Here is a 20,859-nt window from a genome sequence, read left to right on the forward strand (position 1 = left end):
GGGCACGTACATGGTTCAGGTAGCCGCCATGTCCTGCAGGGAGCACCTGTGATCGACTGGTCTGACACGTCCACTTAACTTACCTGTTAAATACCCGGACATGAGCGCAGGAAGTCCAGCGACCAGACCTCTGCTTCCTGGACACCTGGGTACGTCTACGCTTGCAGAAGTCGGCCATGTGCCTCCTGCCGTCACACCCTCCTGCAGGGGATCTCTGATGCTCACCCCCCCGCCCCCCCAGTACTTTGACTGCTGGCCCTTCGGGAGGGCGCTCATGGCACGTCACCACCTTCTGTCTACTGAGGCAGCTTGAACCACGACCACTGCCTCGCGCAACACAAAGCACAAACAGCAATCGTCCGCTACCGTATGACCACGGCAACGGCTCTTCCTTCTACAGAAGCTCCACGAGACCCGGTATCCACGCAACTCTCCCATGGAAGTCCTACCCCACCCCACCTCCAGCACTTCACAGCACAACGGGAGCCCTGCTAACCTCAGCTTCATATTTAATGCTGTACCACCAGTGGCATAGTCACCCAGTGAAGTGGTGTCCTGTTACCCGTGTGTTGTCCGTATCCAGTTCTCGGTCTTCACCACAACAACAGACGTTGGACACATAATGGAACCCCGGTAAGGATGTGGTACCCCCTCACACCTCAGCCAGGGGAGAGATGTGGCACAGCCGTACAGCAGCCACGACATGTGGCACAGCCGCACAGGAGCCAGGACATGTGGCACAGCCGCACAGCAGCCACGACATGTGGCACACTCTGCCATCCTCCTTCCTGCCAACATCCTGCCACCTACTATGGCCCATACTGCCACTATCCATCATCCTCGTCAACAACATTCCATCCTTGTCTTTACAACACTACAGTAAACACTCACTTATCTCTACAGTAAACACTCACTTATCTCTACAGTAAACACTCACTTATCTCTACAGTAAACACTCACTTATCTCTACAGTAAACACTCACTTATCTCTACAGTAAACACTCACTTATCTCTACAGTAAACACTCACTTATCTCTACAGTAAACACTCACTTATCTCTACAGTAAACACTCACTTATCTCTACAGTAAACACTCACTTATCTCTACAGTAAACACTGACTTATCTCTACAGTAAACACTCACTTATCTCTACAGTAAACACTCACTTATCTCTACAGTAAACACTCACTTATCTCTACAGTAAACACTGACTTATCTCTACAGTAAACACTCACTTATCTCTACAGTAAACACTCACTTATCTCTACAGTAAACACTCACTTATCTCTACAGTAAACACTCACTTATCTCTACAGTAAACACTCACTTATCTCTACAGTAAACACTGACTTATCTCTACAGTAAACACTGACTTATCTCTACAGTAAACACTCACTTATCTCTACAGTAAACACTCACTTATCTCTACAGTAAACACTCACTTATCTCTACAGTAAACACTCACTTATCTCTACAGTAAACACTCACTTATCTCTACAGTAAACACTCACTTATCTCTACAGTAAACACTCACTTATCTCTACAGTAAACACTCACTTATCTCTACAGTAAACACTCACTTATCTCTACAGTAAACACTCACTTATCTCTACAGTAAACACTCACTTATCTCTACAGTAAACACTCACTTATCTCTACAGTAAACACTGACTTATCTCTACAGTAAACACTCACTTATCTCTACAGTAAACACTCACTTATCTCTACAGTAAACACTCACTTATCTCTACAGTAAACACTCACTTATCTCTACAGTAAACACTCACTTATCTCTACAGTAAACACTCACTTATCTCTACAGTAAACACTCACTTATCTCTACAGTAAACACTCACTTATCTCTACAGTAAACACTCACTTATCTCTACAGTAAACACTCACTTATCTCTACAGTAAACACTCACTTATCTCTACAGTAAACACTCACTTATCTCTACAGTAAACACTCACTTATCTCTACAGTAAACACTGCCTTATCTCTACAGTAAACACTCACTTATCTCTACAGTAAACACTCACTTATCTCTACAGTAAACACTCACTTATCTCTACAGTAAACACTGACTTATCTCTACAGTAAACACTCACTTATCTCTACAGTAAACACTCACTTATCTCTACAGTAAACACTCACTTATCTCTACAGTAAACACTCACTTATCTCTACAGTAAACACTCACTTATCTCTGCAGTAAACACTTACTTATCTCTACAGTAAACACTCACTTATCTCTACAGTAAACACTGACTTATCTCTACAGTAAACACTCACTTATCTCTACAGTAAACACTCACTTATCTCTGCAGTAAACACTCACTTATCTCTACAGTAAACACTCACTTATCTCAACGGTAAATATAGGTGTAAGTGTTGGTTTAACGACACTAACAACTCATTCATCAGTCAATACTAACATAAGTTATATCTGCTGCAGTATACATCATTCAGTATACCTGCTGCAGTATACATCATTCAGTATACCTGCTGCAGTATACATCATTCAGTATACATGATGCAGTATACAGCATTCAGTATATATGATGCAGTATACATCATTCAGTATATATGATGCAGTATACATCATTCAGTATATATGATGCAGTATACATCATTCAGTATATCTGATGCAGTATACATCATTCAGTATATATGATGCAGTATACATCATTCAGTATATCTGCTGCAGTATACATCATTCAGTATACTTGCAGCAGTATACATTATTCAGTATACTTGCAGCAGTATACATCATTCAGTATACTTGCAGCAGTATACATTATTCAGTATACCTGCTGCAGTATACATCATTCAGTATATCTGATGCAGTATACATCATTCAGTATACCTGCTGCAGTATACATTATTCAGTATATATGATGCAGTATACATCATTCAGTATATATAATGCAGTATACATCATTCAGTATATATGATGCAGTATACATCATTCAGTATATATGATGCAGTATACATCATTCAGTATATATGATGCAGTATACATCATTCAGTATATATGATGCAGTATACATCATTCAGTATATATGATGCAGTATACATCATTCAGTATATATGATGCAGTATACATCATTCAGTATATATGATGCAGTATACATCATTCAGTATATATGGTGCAGTATACATCAGTACAGAAGGCCTCTGTGTTCGCCACCTGGCTCTGGTCAGTTCAGAAGTTCCTGATATACGACACACTTTTCTTGTGGTGATCTTGGATGAGCTGGAGAAGCTGACCTAAATATCTTGGTGTAGTGAGTGATGATGAGCGGGAGGAGGAGCCTGGCTCTGCTCCTCCTCCCGCTGCCAGTGTTTAGTCTTTTATTCATTCAGTTGGGCAGTGTCTTTCCGCTACAACAAACTGTAATTACCAAGTTGTAATAGCTGTAATGTGTTTCATTTTGTGAGCCAAATGTACCAATACTGGTTAATTATATCAACACAAGAGAGAGAGAACCACAAACTGCTTTACGGTAGACGTATGTTAACAGTGGCAGTAAACATGTCAACAGTGGCAGTAAACATGTCAACAGTGGAAGTTAACATGTCAATAGTAGCGGTAAACATGTCAATAGTGGCAGTAAACATGTCAACAGTGGCAGTAAACATGTCAACAGTGGAAGTAAACGTATCAATAGTGGCGGTAAACATGTCAACAGTGGTAGTAAACATGTCAACAGTAGCAGTAGATATGTCAACAGTGGCAGTAAACATGTCAACAGTGGCAGTAAACATGTCAACAGTGGAAGTAAACATGTCAATAGTGGCGGTAAACATGTCAACAGTGGTAGTAAACATGTCAACAGTAGCAGCAGATATGTCAGCAGTGGCAGTAAACATGTCAACAATGGCGGTAAACAAAATGTCAACAGTGACAGTAAACAACCTCATGTCAACAGCGAGGGTAAACAACACGTCAACTGTGGTATTATACAAATGGTCAGGAATATACAAGTTTTTCATCTCATTTTTAGATTTGGTAATAGCAGTAGTGATAGCAGTAGTAATAGAAGCAGTAATAGCAGTTGTAATAGCAGTAATAACAGCAATAGTAATAGCAGTAATGATAGCAGTAATAGCAGTAATAATAGTATTAATAGCAGTAGTAATAGCAGTGATAACAGCAATAGTAATAGCAGTAATAATAGCAGTAATAGCAGCAATAATAGCATTAATAGCAGTAGTAATAGCAGTAGTAATAGTACATTTGTTTTCCCCAGGATAAATTTGTCGTGCTGAATATTAAGTTGATGTCAACAGTGCCGGACGCTGGCAGACCTTCCCTAAAAAATGACATCATTGTTCATCCTGTATCAACAAAACACACATTTTTTTTCTGCTCATGTCTAGGTTTAATTCGCTGGGAAAAACAACATTATTATGTCGTTCTTTGTCAAGAATGATAAACATACTGCAAGTCTCTCCAGAGTTGTCTTTTTTTTTTTTTCTATTATTTTTACCTTTTTCGTAATGTTTTTTGTGAGAAGAGAAGACATCTGGACTTTGATACGTCATAATCAAAGCAAAATTTGACTGGTAAGGAAGGACGTGGTGAGAGCTGGCAATGATGTCAAGTGTGGTAAGGAGTGATGAGACCCGCCACAGTGTGGGGCTGCCTGACCCCTCACCACCTGCTGCACGGACCATGGCTGGACCTGGGGTAGGGGTCATGACCTGCTGCACGGACCATGGCTGGACCTGGGGTTGGGGTCACGACCTGCTGCACGGACCATGGCTGGACCTGGGGTTGGGGTCACGACCTGCTGCACGGACCATGGCTGGACCTGGGGTTGGGGTCACGACCTGCTGCACGGACCATGGCTGGACCTGGGGTCACGACCTACTGCACGGACCATGGCTGGACCTGGGGTTGGGGTCACGACCTACTGCACGAAGCCTCACTCTCACCAGGTCGAGGTTGATACCCCGGGGGTGGTGCACCTCCCCTGGGTTGCCATCATTGGTGCCTATAAGACAGAGGTTCTCACACAGCAGGAGCCTGCTCACGGGTCCTACCCTGCCACCCTGTCGCTCCCCCGGGGCTGGTGTGTGGCACTGTCGCTCCCCCCGGGGCTGGTGTGTGTCGCTAGTGTCAGATGGGCTCACCCTTGGTGCCCACGTCGCCCTCAGGGCTGGGTCATGGCACCAGTGCCAGGTAGGGCCTAGGCTTGGTCCCCAAGTCACACTCACAGCTGAGACGTGACAATGACCCTTGACCTCCACTTCTCCCCAGGGCGCCCTACTTGTACACCAGGGTCAGCTAGAGCCTGTGGTGTGAGGTGTCAGGGTCTACCCATCAAGGGTCACCAGGACACAAGACCCAGAGACGGAGGCTTCAAGTGCTGTGAGGGCCATTTGCTTTGTCTGTGTTTGACAAAGGTCCGTGAGTGTGGCATGCAAACACGTTTAACAACAACAACAACAAAAATACAGTTCTTTACTGGATAATGAATGTACTGGGTGTTGTAAGCCAGGACAAAGCGCTACTGAAGGCGCAGGATTTTAGTAAGAAGGTGAGTGAGGTCAAGTGAGGTGAAATGAGATAGTGGAGGTTGGCGTGGCAGGAATCCCAAGGTGCTAGTGAAGGTGCGGATGATGAAGTCTCGTAGAAGAGTGCAGCTGCCGGGTCTCGTGTAGCTTCTGTAGGAGGGAGATATGTCACGCACCGTAGTTCTCTGTGCTGCAGAATACCGCGACGCTGGAGGTTTTGTAGTTCAATATGCTTTTCGAGACAGACGATAGCGATGCCCCACGTGAGTCCTGGCGGAGGTGGACGTCGAAGGTAAGGCACCACAGAGACTTGCCGGGATGATGAAACGTCGGGAGTCAGCAGGTGGATTCCTCCTGGCAGAGGAGACGCCAAGTGCTCCTTGAGTCTGAAGTCATCTGGCGACAACTTCAGGCATCAGAGCGATGCATATGTTGTCTGAGGCAAGTTGACTGCCTGACTGACTCTTGCCTGAGGGATGTATGTGGGCGGTCAGACTCAGGTCACGAGGGCGGCCCATGGAAGATGAAGATGGCTTTTGGAATTGCACAAGCCTTTAGATTGGCTGAAGAGATTGAGGTGCCTGCCTCTTACTTCACTCTTCACGCTGCGTGACCCACACGAGGTCAGCCAAGCCGTGAGACGACCGGTGTTCCCCAGAAAGAGGTCAGGTCAGGTGAGCTGCTTTATGATATGACTCCAGTGGCTGTGCGCGGAGCTTGTGACTCAAGACGTGAGGATTGAGTACCATGACGTAATGACGCTAAGGCTGCTCGTAAAACCTGGCTCTCTCGTAAATCACAAAATTATGTACATTTTTTGAGCAAATATTCCTTCAGTGTAGAGTACACTGCAAGCAAGGATTCCTTCAGTGTAGAGTACACTGTATGTAGTGCAGAGTGCGCTGTAAACTTTGGCTTATTTACAAAACCCAAGCCAAAGGCCGGAGGCTGTGTGTGTGCCAACTGTGGTGAGTCAGTGAGGAGGTTAACTTTGCTGCAGGAGAGGAAGGATGATAGCGCCAACTGTGGATGGTCGGGGGATTAGGGAATGGGATGTACCAACATCAGGTACACCAATGTTACTTACGAGGCAGGTTGTGGACGACATACTGCAGGTTCCAGGGAAGCACCACTGCAAACACAAAACTAAACTGAATCAGAAAAGCAAAAAAGTTTGACCCTAACGTTTCCAAGTGTACAGAAGACCCTAACGTTTCCAAGTGTACAGAAGACCCTAACGTTTCCAAGTGTATAGAAGACCCTAACGTTTCCAAGTGTACAGAAGACCCTAACGTTTCCAAGTGTACAGAAGACCCTAACGTTTCCAAGTGTACAGAAGACCCTAACGTTTCCAAGTGTACAGAAGACCTTAACGTTTCCAAGTGTACAGAAGACCCTAACGTTTCCAAGTGTACAGAAGACCTTAACGTTTCCAAGTGTACAGAAGACCCTAACGTTTCCAAGTGTACAGAAGACCCTAACGTTTTCAGGTGATACAAAGTGTACAGAAGATTCCTGGAGAGTGTTTACCTTCACTAACTCAGTGTTGACCTTGTCTTCGTGAGTCTCCTGCCTCCATTATCAGCTTGGGCTCACGACCCTGGTCAACAAATTATCCAAACACTCTAATGACCCTCACGACAGGCCGGACAGTCATTAACTCTTTACCACAGCTGCAGTAATCAATGCATTCCCATGTGGCTGTGAAGAGGTTGGTCAACAATGTTGGGTCACCACTTCGATACCCAGCGTTCTGCAGCCTGGTAACCCCTTAATTTACGATGTTGTATATACTCAAGCATGAAGACGATATATATATATATATATATATATATATATATATATATATATATATATATATATATATATATGTGTGTGTGTGTGTGTGTGTGTGTGTGTGTGTGTGTGTGTGTGTGTACGAGTAAAGTGCATATGAACGCGCACCTTCATAGCCTAGCGGTAGCTTTCCTGCTTGTGGCACAGGGGTTCCGATCCTAGCTGTTGGAGGTTTATATGATATATGAGTCCACACATAGTACATAGGATCTTCATGTTGGGTTGTGACCAACGGGTGTGATGGTGTTGCCACAAGGACAGCTACCCCGGCAGCAGCGCCAGTCTTGCATCCACCGGGAGTCACCTCTGCCTGGACACATCCTGCTCTCATCTGCTCCTGACGGTGGCAGGAACTGATCCAGCCTGGCGCTGCACCAGGTCTATGAAGCCATGACGTCGTCAGTGAGCTGTCAGACAACTGGTTGAGTGGCCATAAACACAGTAGTTATTAACGGTCAAGCTTCGTTACAGTGAGACGTAACAAGTAGTGTGCCACAGGAATTACTCTTGTGCTGGTTCTATTTCTCATGTATTTCAGTGTCGATAATTTGGGCTGTGTTGTAAGACTTCTTAGTTGGCAAACGATACGAAGCTTGGAAATAAAGTGACAACAGAACCTGACCATCTACAGCTGGAGGATGATACAGACACACTGAGGTGACAGCTGGAGGATGATACAGACTCACTGAGGTGACAGCTGGAGGATGATACAGACACACTGAGGTGACAGGTGGTAAATGATTGGTACGAGTAAGGGTTTACACCGCTGATGAAAATGAAGATGGAGGAATTAAGTTATAGAATGGATTATAACAGAGGAAAATCTATCATTTTAACGATATGATTATCAACCTTCTTAACTGGAGACTTGTTAGCGGTAAATAATTATGATGATGATGTAGTTTTTCATATTACAAGAATTACCCGTCAACACTTTAACGTTTTCTTTTACAATAGTGTCGGCTTCCCACTACAACGGTAACTACTTTATTTATCCTGACACTGCCCAGAACACATCCTAGAAGTAAATTAGTCACTTACATATTCATATAATTATCAAATATATCTATATTTTTATATAAATCATGTGTTTTTCGTGTGTAATTACATATTTTTGCATATAGGTCGGATGACAGACGGAGTTACCTTGTGTCAGCAACTATGACCTGGTCTTCATCCAGCGTGTCCCACATACTCATTACTTCCTCACGATATCAGCATTTCTGTACGTACTTTCCGACATTTTCATCACTTTTATATATATATATATATATATATATATATATATATATATATATATATATATATATATATATATATATATATGTGTGTCCTTTTTATTCTATTATTTCAAAGAAGTGGATTATGTCAACGTATCACGGTCCCAGACAAAGATATCTTTTCAAAACTTTGACTCTGGTCATCATCCTTGGTCATCATCCTCAGTGAGTACCTGCAGTCCCTAGCTTACTGTACCCCTGCAGTGAGGATAGTGGAGGGACATCCCTCCTCTCCCCGCAACTCTCCGTCCGTGGATTCTTGCACCATCCTGGATATCTTCCCGTGGACCTTCTCCAGCAACTCTGTGTTTTCTGACATAATCAGACCAGCTGTTGATGTGCCTGCGTTGTGTGTAGTCTGACCCACAGCACTGTACTCCACAGTTGTCACTGACCTACCTGACCCCACACATGGCTGACTGTACCAGACTGGACCACCACACACGAGACTGAAACACTGCTGGACCAACCTTCTTATTTACGTTTATTTACAATATATATTACACGTGAAAGGGTCGTAAAATAATGTGATGAATGGAAGGGAGACATGATAACTAGGGAGACAAAGGAGAGTGGTGGGGAGTGGTGACGGCTGGGGAGAGTGTCTACCTGGGGAGGAATTAAGAGGACTTGTTAGGGAGGAACTGAAGTAGTGTACATAGAGGATGGACGAGTAGGGGAGGTGAGGTGGTCTTCGAGGAGGAAGGTGAGGGTAAGGCCGACCTCTGATGAGGGCAGGGAGGAGGTATGGGGCAGGGTTAGGTTGAATATTAGGCCACAGAGGAAGACGGAGAGAAGGACGCGTCACTCCTGCCGGGGCAGAGCGTCGGGCTGGAACCTCCTGTAGCCGCTGAAGAGGAAGCCGAAGGCTGGCGAGTTGGGGACGTCCACCAAGCCGGGCGGCCGGTGCACGTAGAAGGAGCCGTGGCCGTGCGGGGGGCGCGACACGCCGTTCACCACGCCGAAGGCCCGACGGGGCAGGAATGGCACGAAGTAACCCTCGGGCACCTGGACCCCGGCAGCAGGGGGTGAGGGGCGTCACGCGAACAACAAAACATGAAAAATAAGAAAACATAAACTAAAACGTTTGTCAAGATAATGAGATGATTATGATGATAATGATGATGGTGAAAATGATGATGATAATGATGGATAATGATGGTGATAACGATGATAATGATGGTGATGATTATGATGATGATGATAATGAGGAAAATGATCGTGATAATGATGGTGATGATGATGATGATAATGAAAATGATGATAATAATGATGGTGATAATGATGGTGATGATGATGATGATGATGATAATGATGATGATAATGATGGTGATAATGATGGTGATGATGATGATAATGAAAATGATGATGATAATGATGGTGATAATGATGGTGATGATGATGATGATGATGATAATGATGATGATAATGATGGTGATAATGATGGTGATGATGATGATGATGATGATAATGATGATGATAATGATGGTGATAATGATGGTGATGATGATGGTGATGATGATGATGATGATGATAATGATGATAGTGATGATGATGATGGTGATAATGATGGTGATAATGGTGGTGATAATGATGGTGATGATGATGATGATGATAATGATGATAGTGGTGATGATGATGGTGATAATGATGGTGATAATGGTGGTGATAATGATGATGATGAAGATAATGATGATGATGATAATAATGATGGTGATAATGATATGATGATGATGATAATGATGATAATGATGATAGTGGTGATGATGATTGTGGTAATGATGGTGATAATGATGGTAATAACGATGATAATGATGGTGATGATGGTGATGATTATGATGATAATGATAATGAGGATAATGATCGTGATGATGATGATGATGATGATAATGATGGTGATAATGATGGTGATGATGATAATGATGATAATGATGATGATAATGATGGTGATAATGATGGTGATGATGATAATGATGATGATAATGATGGTGATAATGGTGATGATGATGGTGATAATGACGATGATAATGGTGATAATGATGAGGCTCTCACGGCTGACATACAAATGAGGAAAGAGTAAGACACATGTGAAGGAGGAGTGAGACACATGTGAAGGAGGAGTGAGACACATGTGAAGGAGGAGTAAGACACATGTGAAGGAGGAGTAAGACACATGTGAAGGAGGAGTGAGACACATGTGAAGGAGGAGTGAGACACATGTGAAGGAGGAGTGAGACACATGTGAAGGAGGAGTGAGACACATGTGAAGGAGGAGTGAGACACATGTGAAGGAGGAGTGAGACACATGTGAAGGAGGAGTGAGACACATGAGGAGTGAGAAACAAGACTGACCTCGAAAGGGACGATGGCAGGTCCCAGGTGGGGCTCCAGGGTGAACTCTGCCATCTGCTGTGGCGCCAGCTGGCTCCCGAGCTGGCCCTCCAGCTGGCCCTGCAAGTTATCCTCCAACTGGGGGTCTTGGTGGTGCAGGCCCTCTGACTGTCCATGTAGATGATCCTGGTCTTCCAGATGGTCCGGGTGGCCCTCCGGGTGGTCGGTCGACAGGACCTTCTTCCTGCCAGCTGGTGTCATGCGGACCATGGCCATGGCCAGGGTGTCCTCGCTCCCGTCCACCACTGTGGAAGCCGAGTGCAGTCATGTCACATGGGCGGTCATCACCAGCTGACCAAGGCTATGTATCCACACCATTTACAGAGTGAAGTGTTTACAATGCTAACAGAATTAGAGTTCGTTCAAACTGTTTCCCTTCTTGAATGACCACTGCCGTAATGATTCATTTTAATTCTTTAAACAAAGACATACGTAGGAGTTCCCTTCTGCCAGCACGGGCGGCTCTCTCCTGACGCTGACAACTGCACTGTTGACCAGAGTTACTACTGAAGACTCACTACCTACTGACGAAGACGCACCAACTGACGAAGATGTACCAACTTACGAGGAAGTACCTACTGACGAGGAAGTACCTACTGACGAGGACGTACCTACTGACGAGGAAGTACCTACTGACGAGGAAGTACCTACTGACGAGGAAGTACCTACTGACGAGGAAGTACTTACTGACGAGGAAGTACTTCCTGACAGGACGTACCTACTGAGGCATTAGGAAGGAGTGATCACTTACTGAATACATTACTTACTCATTGATTTCAGTCGAGCCATGACGCCTTTCTGGTCACCCTTGGCAGAGTCACTGAGGCCGGCCAGCAGGAAGTCCAGGCCAAGGTCACCTGTCGTCGACCGGAGGTCAAAACTTGGAACATTTGCTGACCTGGGGAAGCCATGAGGACCCTGGACCTCTGGTGTCTCCTGGAATGAGGTGGTTTATGAGAAGGGCGCTGGAAACTGCTGAAAACCTCCTTGCTGAGGTGAGGTTCATGGGAACGTGGGTGTTGACGTGGTTGGTGGAGACGTGGGTGTTGACGTGGTTGGTGGAGACGTAGTTGTTGAGACAGTAAAGAGATGAGCGAGGATGAGAGTGAGTGTCACGTCGTTAATAACAAACAACTTAAGACTTAATATTATGAGAAAAACGAGGTAAAGTGTTCCTCCCCAGGCGTGGGACGGCCCTCCCCTGGGGTCGAACCTGGATTTGTGGTGACTGAGGCAGGCATTGGTGAGAGAGAGAGAGAGAGAGAGAGAGAGAGAGAGAGAGAGAGAGAGAGAGAGAGAGAGAGAGAGAGAGAGTTCAGAAATTCAAAGTTTATGGTTCTGAAGGCTTTCTAAGAACTTAAGAAATACATTAGTTCCCCAAGATAATGTGGCCAGGGATAAGCTGAACGTGTTCTTGTGGGGAGAGGTTCATGTGGGGAGAGGTTCATGTGGGGAGAGGTTCATGTGGGGAGAGGTTCATGTGGGGAGAGGTTACATCTGTACAACTGATGGTAATTAGAGGCGCTGAATTTTGTCTTGATATCAGAAAATAAGTTCAGTTTTGGATGCAGTGAATGATACATTATTGGTGTGGTGCGCGGTGACCACACGATCAGATGTGGCACTGGAGGGAATGAGCAGGCGGTCCGCGGGGAGACTCCTGCAGGTCAGGCACACAAGGAGGACAAGCTTTGTGAGAAGTGATGTGATCTGTGCACGAGACTGTATGGTTCATGATCAATGAACGAAGGTCGTCCATCATTTGTGAGAGAGAAAATAACAAGACCACAGACAGAGCCCTGCACTACCCCGACCCACATGGAACACAGAATGTTCTACCACACACAGTGACCGCGGAAGAAATGAAAAAGTATTGACATGTGAGGGGAAACTTAGCGAGAAGAACCTGATGCTAATATCTCTCGACGGGTATGGAATGAGTGGGCAACCAGAGGAGATGGCTGGCACGGATTGTCTTGGGTAAATAAACAGAACAACTGTGATGGAGAGGACACGTTTGTGAGGCTGAGCAGCCAAGACTGAACCACGAGTCAGGACTGGAACTCACCTGATGCTGCGTGTGTTGGGAGGAGGTAAGCTGACGCAGCGAGCTGTGCTCTGCGTCAGGAGGAGAGGTGCTGGGAGAACCGTCCTCACCTCCTACAGCGACGCCTGCTGAGGAAGACGTGTGAACTTACTATCATCAGGGGAAACATTGTGACGTCTGTACACACACACACACACACACACACACACACACACACAATCCACAGTAAGATATATAAACTGGATCGGCTCTCTTGGATCTTCGGGTGTGAGTGAGGTGTTCAGGTGTTCAGATGTGTGTGTTCAGGTGTGTGAGGTGTTCAGATGTGTGAGGTGTTCAGGTGTGTGAGGTGTTCAGGTGTGTGAGGTGTTCAGGTGTGTGAGATGTTCAGGTGTGTGAGGTATTCAGATGTGTGAGGTGTTCAGGTGTGTGAGGTGTTCGGGTGTGTGAGGTGTTCAGGTGTGTGAGGTGTTCAGGTGTGTGAGGTGTTCAGGTGTGTGAGGTGTTCAGGTGTGTGAGATGTTCATGTGTTCAGGTGTTCCTGGTTAGTGTAATGAGACAAGAACTGACCCAGTGAGGTGTGGGTGTTCAGCGGTCATGTACGGGTCAGGCGACCCAGGAGGAAAGTAAGGTTCTCAAAGTTGTCTTCTTGCTCATCAAAGGCGACAGGGATTACACCAGTGTCTTATGGACACACTGAAGCACACACAGACAGACACACACAGACAAGAAGAAAGTTGGAAGACGAAAAAATATGTAGATAGATGAATAAGGAAAAGCAAACAGATAGACAGATAGATATACAGACAGAATGCGAGAAGAGGGGATAGTGAAGCAGAGAGAGAGAGAGAGAGAGAGAGAGAGAGAGAGAGAGAGAGAGAGGTCGTCAAGCAACAGGTAATCAAACATGTACCATTACTTACCTTCTGCTTGGGTACCGGTGGGATGACCCGAGTTACTGTTGGAGTGACTGTCGGCGGTGGTAGTGTTGGAGGCAGTGTTGGAGTGTGTGTCTGGGGGTTGGAGAGGTCGCAGCTGCTTCCTGACGGACATTTGTGTTGCAGGTGTGGCCACCAGCCATAATAATAGCAACATCTGCAACATATACACGACTAACAACATAACACAGTGTTCTCTATACTGTATGGAACATCAACACATTTTCTTTTCAATAAAACAAATATCTTATACAATAAGAAATAACTAAATAAAGATCTTTGTAACTAAATTCGACGAAGTAAAAAAATACAAATTTTATCTACTATTTCACGTGTCAGACCACAACAAACCCGGTCAATATTAACACGAGTCTGAATTGTTTTTATTTATTTATTGAAAGTCTGGTGAACATTGTGACCTTATGGAATTTAAGATCTCATGAACTTAGAATATACTGAAGTTAAGATTTCTTGAACATGAAATGTCCTGAACGATATATATATATACATATATATATATATATATATATATATATATATATATATATATAGATAGATAGATAGATAGATAAATAGATAGATAGATAGATAAATAGATAGATAGATAGATAGATAGATAGATATAGATATTGCAAATATACATAAAATATTTTGTAGTGTAAATGTAAACAATATGTTTACATACGGGGAGGACTGGCAGGAAGATGTTGGGAATGTTTGCATGTGTGGGTTTGTTTGTGTGGTGATTCTTGCCTCCTGCAGCAGTATGTACACAGACACACATGGCAGAGGCGGGGCCAGAGCTGAACTGTTTCTTGACGATATATAGATCATGACATGTAGCAAGATGAAGGACGAGTCAGGGTGAGGAGCTATGTGTTAAGGATTACACGGGTTGTCCACTTATCATGAAGCATCCGGGGAGGAGAAAATAAATGAGGAACATCCAGGCAAGACACAAGTGAGGATGTCATACAGAAGTTCAATGAAAGGTTGACTGATGTTTGGAGGGAGATGAATGACCCGAAGGAGAGCAACCTGTATAATGGCCTGCACGAGGCTGGGGCCGAGCCTTGAGCATAGGTAGAGTGAAGATCTTTAATTAGTTGGTTATAACAAGATCCATGAGATCCTGCCAGCACACACACAGCTCTCCACCTTACCGATCCAGACCGCACCAGAGCACCATGGTAGGTACCACAACAGTTTGAATACTTCTTTTTATTTTCCAACTGTTTCCTAAGTCCCGCACAGCGTGGAATCTTCTCGTGTTTGATAGAATAAAATCTACTGTTGAATTGTCTGAACACCGTTCCTCTCTCCTGTTACAGTACAAGATCCCACGTCCATTTGTGGGAATGTTTACCTCAGGAACACACACGACATTTGATTGACCAAACAAAGGTGTTGTCGTAACGTCTTTCGTTTATCTTTTATGCCAGTACTATAAACATCGTTATCACTATCGATATTATAATGAATATCATCACTACCATTACACTCATTCTTATATCTGCAATTAACAGAGCTGAAAGAAATATTTGAAAGATTTAAAGGTCATTAGATCAGCTGAGTTTAGGCAAAGCACATCTCACCAATTTGGTAATTTTTCAAGAAAATTTCATTTCTTTTTTTACAGATCTCAAGATAAGTCTTGATCCAGACTGTATCAAATAGTATAAATCATGCTCTAGAAAGAAAGGTTTTTCAAACGTCACTACGATGCATATGTTTACAAACATAAAAGTGAAGATAACGCTGTAATGGCAACATCCCATTTGTTTGGTGGGGGGGGGGCTCAACCCCATTGGCGGACGTACGATATTGTCAACAATACGTCACGTGGATCGCTCCGCCCACCTACCTTATATAGACGCACGAGCCATTATGATTTTGACCGCTGCGAACAGAAATATGGTATACGGTTACCTGTTCGCTGTTTTTTTCCGAAACAATTAATATTTTCACTTTCTACCTCGGAGACAGAGAGAGAGAGAGAGAGAGAGAGAGAGAGAGAGAGAGAGAGAGAGAGAGAGAGAGAGAGAGATTTAATGAACACTGGACTGATGAACTTGTGACATCTCCATTATCATTGGTCTAACCTAATTATAGCAGCCAATCAGGGACGAGGATGCATCAGCAGCAGAGGTTCATGGTGGACGACGCGATGACCATATGATGATCAACACAACAGGCGGGAGCGCTTCCGCTAATCTATGATCGCTCCAAGGTTTATATATATACGGGCAGACTGTGTGAATTATGTACATGTGTATATATGTATATGTCTGTGTGTGTGTGTGTATATATGTGTACATTGAGATGTATAGGTATGTATATTTGCGTGTGTGGACGTGTATGTATATACATGAGTATGTGGGTGGGTTGGGCCATTCTTTCGTCTGTTTCCTTGCGCTACCTCGCAAACGCGGGAGACAGTGACAAAGGAAAATAAAAAGAAAAAGAAAAAATAATATATATATATATATATATATATATATATATATATATATATATATATATATATTGTGTCAGCAAATGTTGAGGTGTACAGCCCGGGCCACTGGTGGGTCAGTGTGGAGGAGGTCAGTACAGACCCCGGGCCACTGGTGGGTCAGTGTGGAGGTCAGTACAGACCCCGGGTCACTGGTGGGTCAGTGTGGAGGAGGTCAGTACAGACCCCGGGTCACTGGTGGGTCATCTCCCAGTTGTCTCCAGTTATCCAACACAATCATCCAACAACCAGTCAGCGGGTTGTTATGGGCGCACGCAACGAGTGGTTGATTGTTGACAACTGGTTGTTAACGTTGGTCAAACATGTGTTGTAAGTGGTCGTGCCTGCCACCTGGTCAGCACACCTCGTAGTACACACATTATCGTCCATCATAACACGGAATGCGTCTCCAGCTGGTGTTAGTACACTTCATGATGGTACGACCCCTGGGCCATCAGCGGGACGAACTGCTCGTACCGTTGTAACAGATGACTTCAGAATTATAACACTTAACTAAAGGCACATCTGGCATATCTCGTCACACATGAAGTAAGTCACACATGAAGTAAGTCACACATGAAGTAAGTCACACATGAAACGATTCAGAAAGACAGAAAAAATAGTAGAAACCGTAGTTCACGGCAACAGTGATGAATTTGAGAAGCCTTAAAGGTCATTTTTCTGTATGCATTGAAGGCGCTAAAGTACTTATTGCCGAGACGAAGCAACTATGAAGGAAGCGTTGCTGAGGTAACATGGCAATTGCTGCAGGCCAGCCGCGGGCGAGGACCTCCCTGCTGAGGCAGTGTTGGCTGTGCCGTGGCTGAGGACAAGAGTGTGGGTGGGTAATGTTAAGTGGTGGGCGACAGTGTGGGTGGTGTGGGTGACCCAACACAACGGGAGCAAGTTCAACCCAGCAGTGGCAGCCACGTGTGTCCTCACATCATGTGTGTCGGTCGGGAGTCAGGTATGTGCCACATCTGGTACACTGGCCAACATGTATGATCGTTCATCTATGTGTTCATATTGTATGGTTTCGCTTCACTCAGTAATGACCTCATCTCTCGATCCTGACCTGCATGTGACCGGGGGGAGGCACACTGATCGACTTACCTGTTCTAGTCAGCAATCAGGGGCGTGAGAGGTGCTTACCTCCTGGGTCGTCTATACACCAGACTGAAGTGTGTGTAACATAGATGAGAAAATATAGAACATATGAAGCCAGAGACAACCAGGGCAGGTGAGCGGGGAGGCGAGGCCATGATGTGTCTCCTGCTTACCCTCACATGAGGCCGCATCCTCAGGGCCAGCACCTGCTGCTTGATCACTGACGACGAAGACTACCGCTGGACGGCTGTGTTGAACTACCGCTGGAGGGCTGTGTTGAACTACCGCTGGAGGGCTGTGTTGAACTACCGCTGGACGGCTGTGTTGAGCAGTAAGGTATAGTCCTGTAGCACACGTTGCGCTCACCTGCTGCTGCTGTGAGGTGGTGTGTGTGTGTCGGCGGTGGTGGTGGTGGTACGCCCTCGTGCCTGAGGTTAGGTTAGGTTACGTTAGGTTACGTTAGGTTAGGTTAGGTTAGGTTAGGTTAGGTTAGGTTAGGTTAGGTTAGGTTAGGTTAGGTTAGGTTAGGTTAGGTTAGGTTAGACAATCGTTCATGCGTCACTATCAGACGTAGTTACTGCACTATCAGTTACATGTGCCACAAGGGTTATGTTAGGTGCACTTATTACATACACATCGACCTAAATCATAGCATGAATGAAGGGGGGTATGACCAGGGGCAGGTGGGGGGGGGGGCCTTTAGTGAGCACGACACATGGTGTCAGGTGGGTCACACTGACCCAGTCTGGGTCCTCGTCCTGACATGTATGGAACGGGTAGGATGGGGGCAGATAACGCTATACACACACACACACACACACACACACACACACACACACACACACACACACACACAGGACACATCCCGTCGACAAACACAGTCCAGCTGATGAAATAACATCTGTTGACCCAGGCACCGCCACCACTCCACCTCCCCCCTCCCCTCCTCCCCCTCCCCTCCCCCCTCCTGACCTAAGCACGTAGGTTCGAAAAGTTCCTCTTGAGCTGGTCAGAGGTTGACCTTTAACCTGGTCAGAGGTTGACCCTTGACCTGACAAGAAATAGGACCTTTAGCCTTGGTAGAGGTAGATTCATGACCTTCCCAGCACCACCGGACAAACTTTGAGCAGGAGGAGGTGACCCCAGGGTCAGGTCATCAAGGTTAGGTCAACCATCATGCAGTAAGGACGTACCATCATCGACCTCAAGGGTCATGTCGTTGTTTTGAAGGTCGACCTGACGCACTGAGGGTCGTACTGTTGGCTCAAGGGTCGTAATCTCCTCATACCTCTGACTGTACTCTCCTTACTCACTCACATCTGACTGTACTCTCCTTACTCACTCACATCTGACTGTACTCTCCTTACTCACTCACATCTGACTGTACTCTCCTTACTCACTCACATCTGACTGTACTCTCCTTACTCACTCACATCTGACTGTACTCTCCTTACTCACTCACATCTGACTGTATTCTCCTTACTCACTCACATCTGACTGTACTCTCCTTACTCACTCACATCTGACTGTATTCTCCTTACTCACTCACATCTGACTGTATTCTCCTTACTCACTCACATCTGACTGTATTCTCCTTACTCACTCACATCTGACTGTATTCTCCTTACTCACTCACATCTGACTGTACTCTCCTTACTCACTCACATCTGACTGTATTCTCCTTACTCACTCACATCTGACTGTATTCTCCTTCACTTGATAATGATATTTATTTACTGTATTAAACAATGACCTGTACTTAACACTGACGACTTTACTTAACACTGATTGACTTTACTTAACACTGATTGACTTTACTTAACACTGACTGAGTTTACTTAACACTGACTTACTTTACTTAACACTGAGTTACTTTACTTAACACTGAGTTACTTTACTTAACACTGACTTAGTTTACTTAACACTGACTTACTTTACTTAACACTGACTTGCCTCACTAAACACTGATCCACACGACTAATTTCGTCCGTTATATTAGAAGTAGCTAATGTGCACTGAGCCAGTACACTGTACACTGAGCCAGTACACTGTACACTGAGTCGGGCCGCCTTCCCTCGCGGGACACTGAGGAAAACGGAACTGAGGAGGTGGAGGTGGGAGTGTGGGGCTGGTGTGAGCCCCACACTGGATCAGACCAGCTCTCCTTGAGACCCTCCTGGTGTGGGCCTTCCTGTACATGTGGGGTTGTAAACCCCAGCTCCCCAGGGGTCTACACAACCCCAGCTCCCCAGGGGTCTACACAACCCCAGCTCCCCAGGGACCTACACAACCCCAGCCGCTGTAGGGAGTAGATCAAGGCGACATAGGATATAGCTGGAGGGTTATATAGAAGGACCTATATAGCGATATAGCTCAGCAGTGGAGAATTTGGCCATCATACAAGAAAAAAAACTCCAGACATTACATGACCAGGAAGTAGACGTTGTACCCCTTCCTTCTACCCACCAGCACCGTACCCCTACCCCACGCTCTCCACCTCTGCCCAACTGCCCACCTACCCACCTACCCACCTGCCCACCTACCCACCTGTCCTTTAGTATCTGATTTCTTTATAATATTTGCCTCATGATGATTTCCTGCATGACGTTCTCATGGATTTATGTCTGTGTAGATGTGATCACATAGAAAACGATGTATAGGTTGTAACGTGGGAGAGAGAGAGAGAGAGAGAGAGAGAGAGAGAGAGAGAGAGAGAGAGAGAGAGAGAGAGAGAGAGAGAGAGAGGCTTCCATCGTAAAGCTGTGAATTAAAATTTGTACAAATGATGTTTTTATGTCATCACTGTTACCAGCAGGGTGGCCCGGTACTGAGTACTGCCCGGTACCGTGGGAGTACCGGGTACCGTGGGAGTACCGGGTACCGTGGGAGTACCGGGTACCGTGGGAGTACCGGGTACCGTGGGAGTACCGGGTACCGTGGGAGTACCGGGCACCGGGACACTACCGGGTACGGCGGTAGTGGAGCGCTGGTGACGTCAGGTAACGGGCGGGAGGGCGGGTCCCCCTGGACTCACTTCCCAGTTTCCTTGACCAGTTTTTAGTTGATACAGGAAGGAACCCCCAGCGGCTGGGGGGGGGGGGGTTGTGGTGGTGGGCGCCCGGGGTTGTGGTGGTGGGCGCCCGGGGTTGTGGTGGTGGGGGGGTTGTGGTGGTGGGCGCCCGGGGCTGTGGTGGTGGGGGGGTTGTTGTGGTAGTGGGGGCGGGGTTAAGGTTGTGGTGGT

At 45.5% G+C, this 20,859-nt stretch overlaps 2 protein-coding genes across 5 annotated transcripts in view; one reads left to right on the top strand and one right to left on the bottom strand.

Moving 5' to 3' along the window:
• Window positions 1-9,116: 9,116 nt before the first annotated feature.
• LOC139752215 (uncharacterized) lies at window positions 9,117-19,708 on the bottom strand. Of its 4 annotated transcripts, XM_071668224.1 has the most exons (7): window positions 19,552-19,708; window positions 17,792-18,046; window positions 14,003-14,174; window positions 13,101-13,207; window positions 11,800-11,968; window positions 10,994-11,277; window positions 9,117-9,649 (listed from the first exon to the last, which is right to left on the bottom strand). In XM_071668224.1, the coding sequence occupies exons 2-7, from the start codon at window positions 17,807-17,809 to the stop codon at window positions 9,446-9,448; spliced, it is 954 nt and encodes a 317-aa protein (XP_071524325.1). In that variant the 5' UTR covers window positions 17,810-18,046; window positions 19,552-19,708; the 3' UTR covers window positions 9,117-9,445. The 4 variants fall into 4 exon arrangements, with proteins under 4 accessions (XP_071524325.1, XP_071524326.1, XP_071524323.1 ...); XM_071668225.1 differs by lacking the exons at window positions 17,792-18,046; window positions 19,552-19,708 and adding an exon at window positions 15,181-15,393; XM_071668222.1 differs by lacking the exons at window positions 17,792-18,046; window positions 19,552-19,708 and having other exon boundaries at window positions 13,101-13,204; window positions 14,003-14,201.
• LOC139752214 (uncharacterized) overlaps window positions 17,460-20,859 on the top strand; it is a 161,027-nt gene continuing 157,627 nt past the window's right edge. Inside the window, exon 1 of the mRNA XM_071668219.1 lies at window positions 17,460-17,478. The gene's annotated coding sequence lies outside the window, so the exon portion shown is untranslated. The remainder of the gene's footprint in view (window positions 17,479-20,859) is intronic.

This window comes from Panulirus ornatus, chromosome 12, assembly GCF_036320965.1.
Source record: "Panulirus ornatus isolate Po-2019 chromosome 12, ASM3632096v1, whole genome shotgun sequence".
Taxonomy (NCBI): domain Eukaryota; kingdom Metazoa; phylum Arthropoda; class Malacostraca; order Decapoda; family Palinuridae; genus Panulirus; species Panulirus ornatus.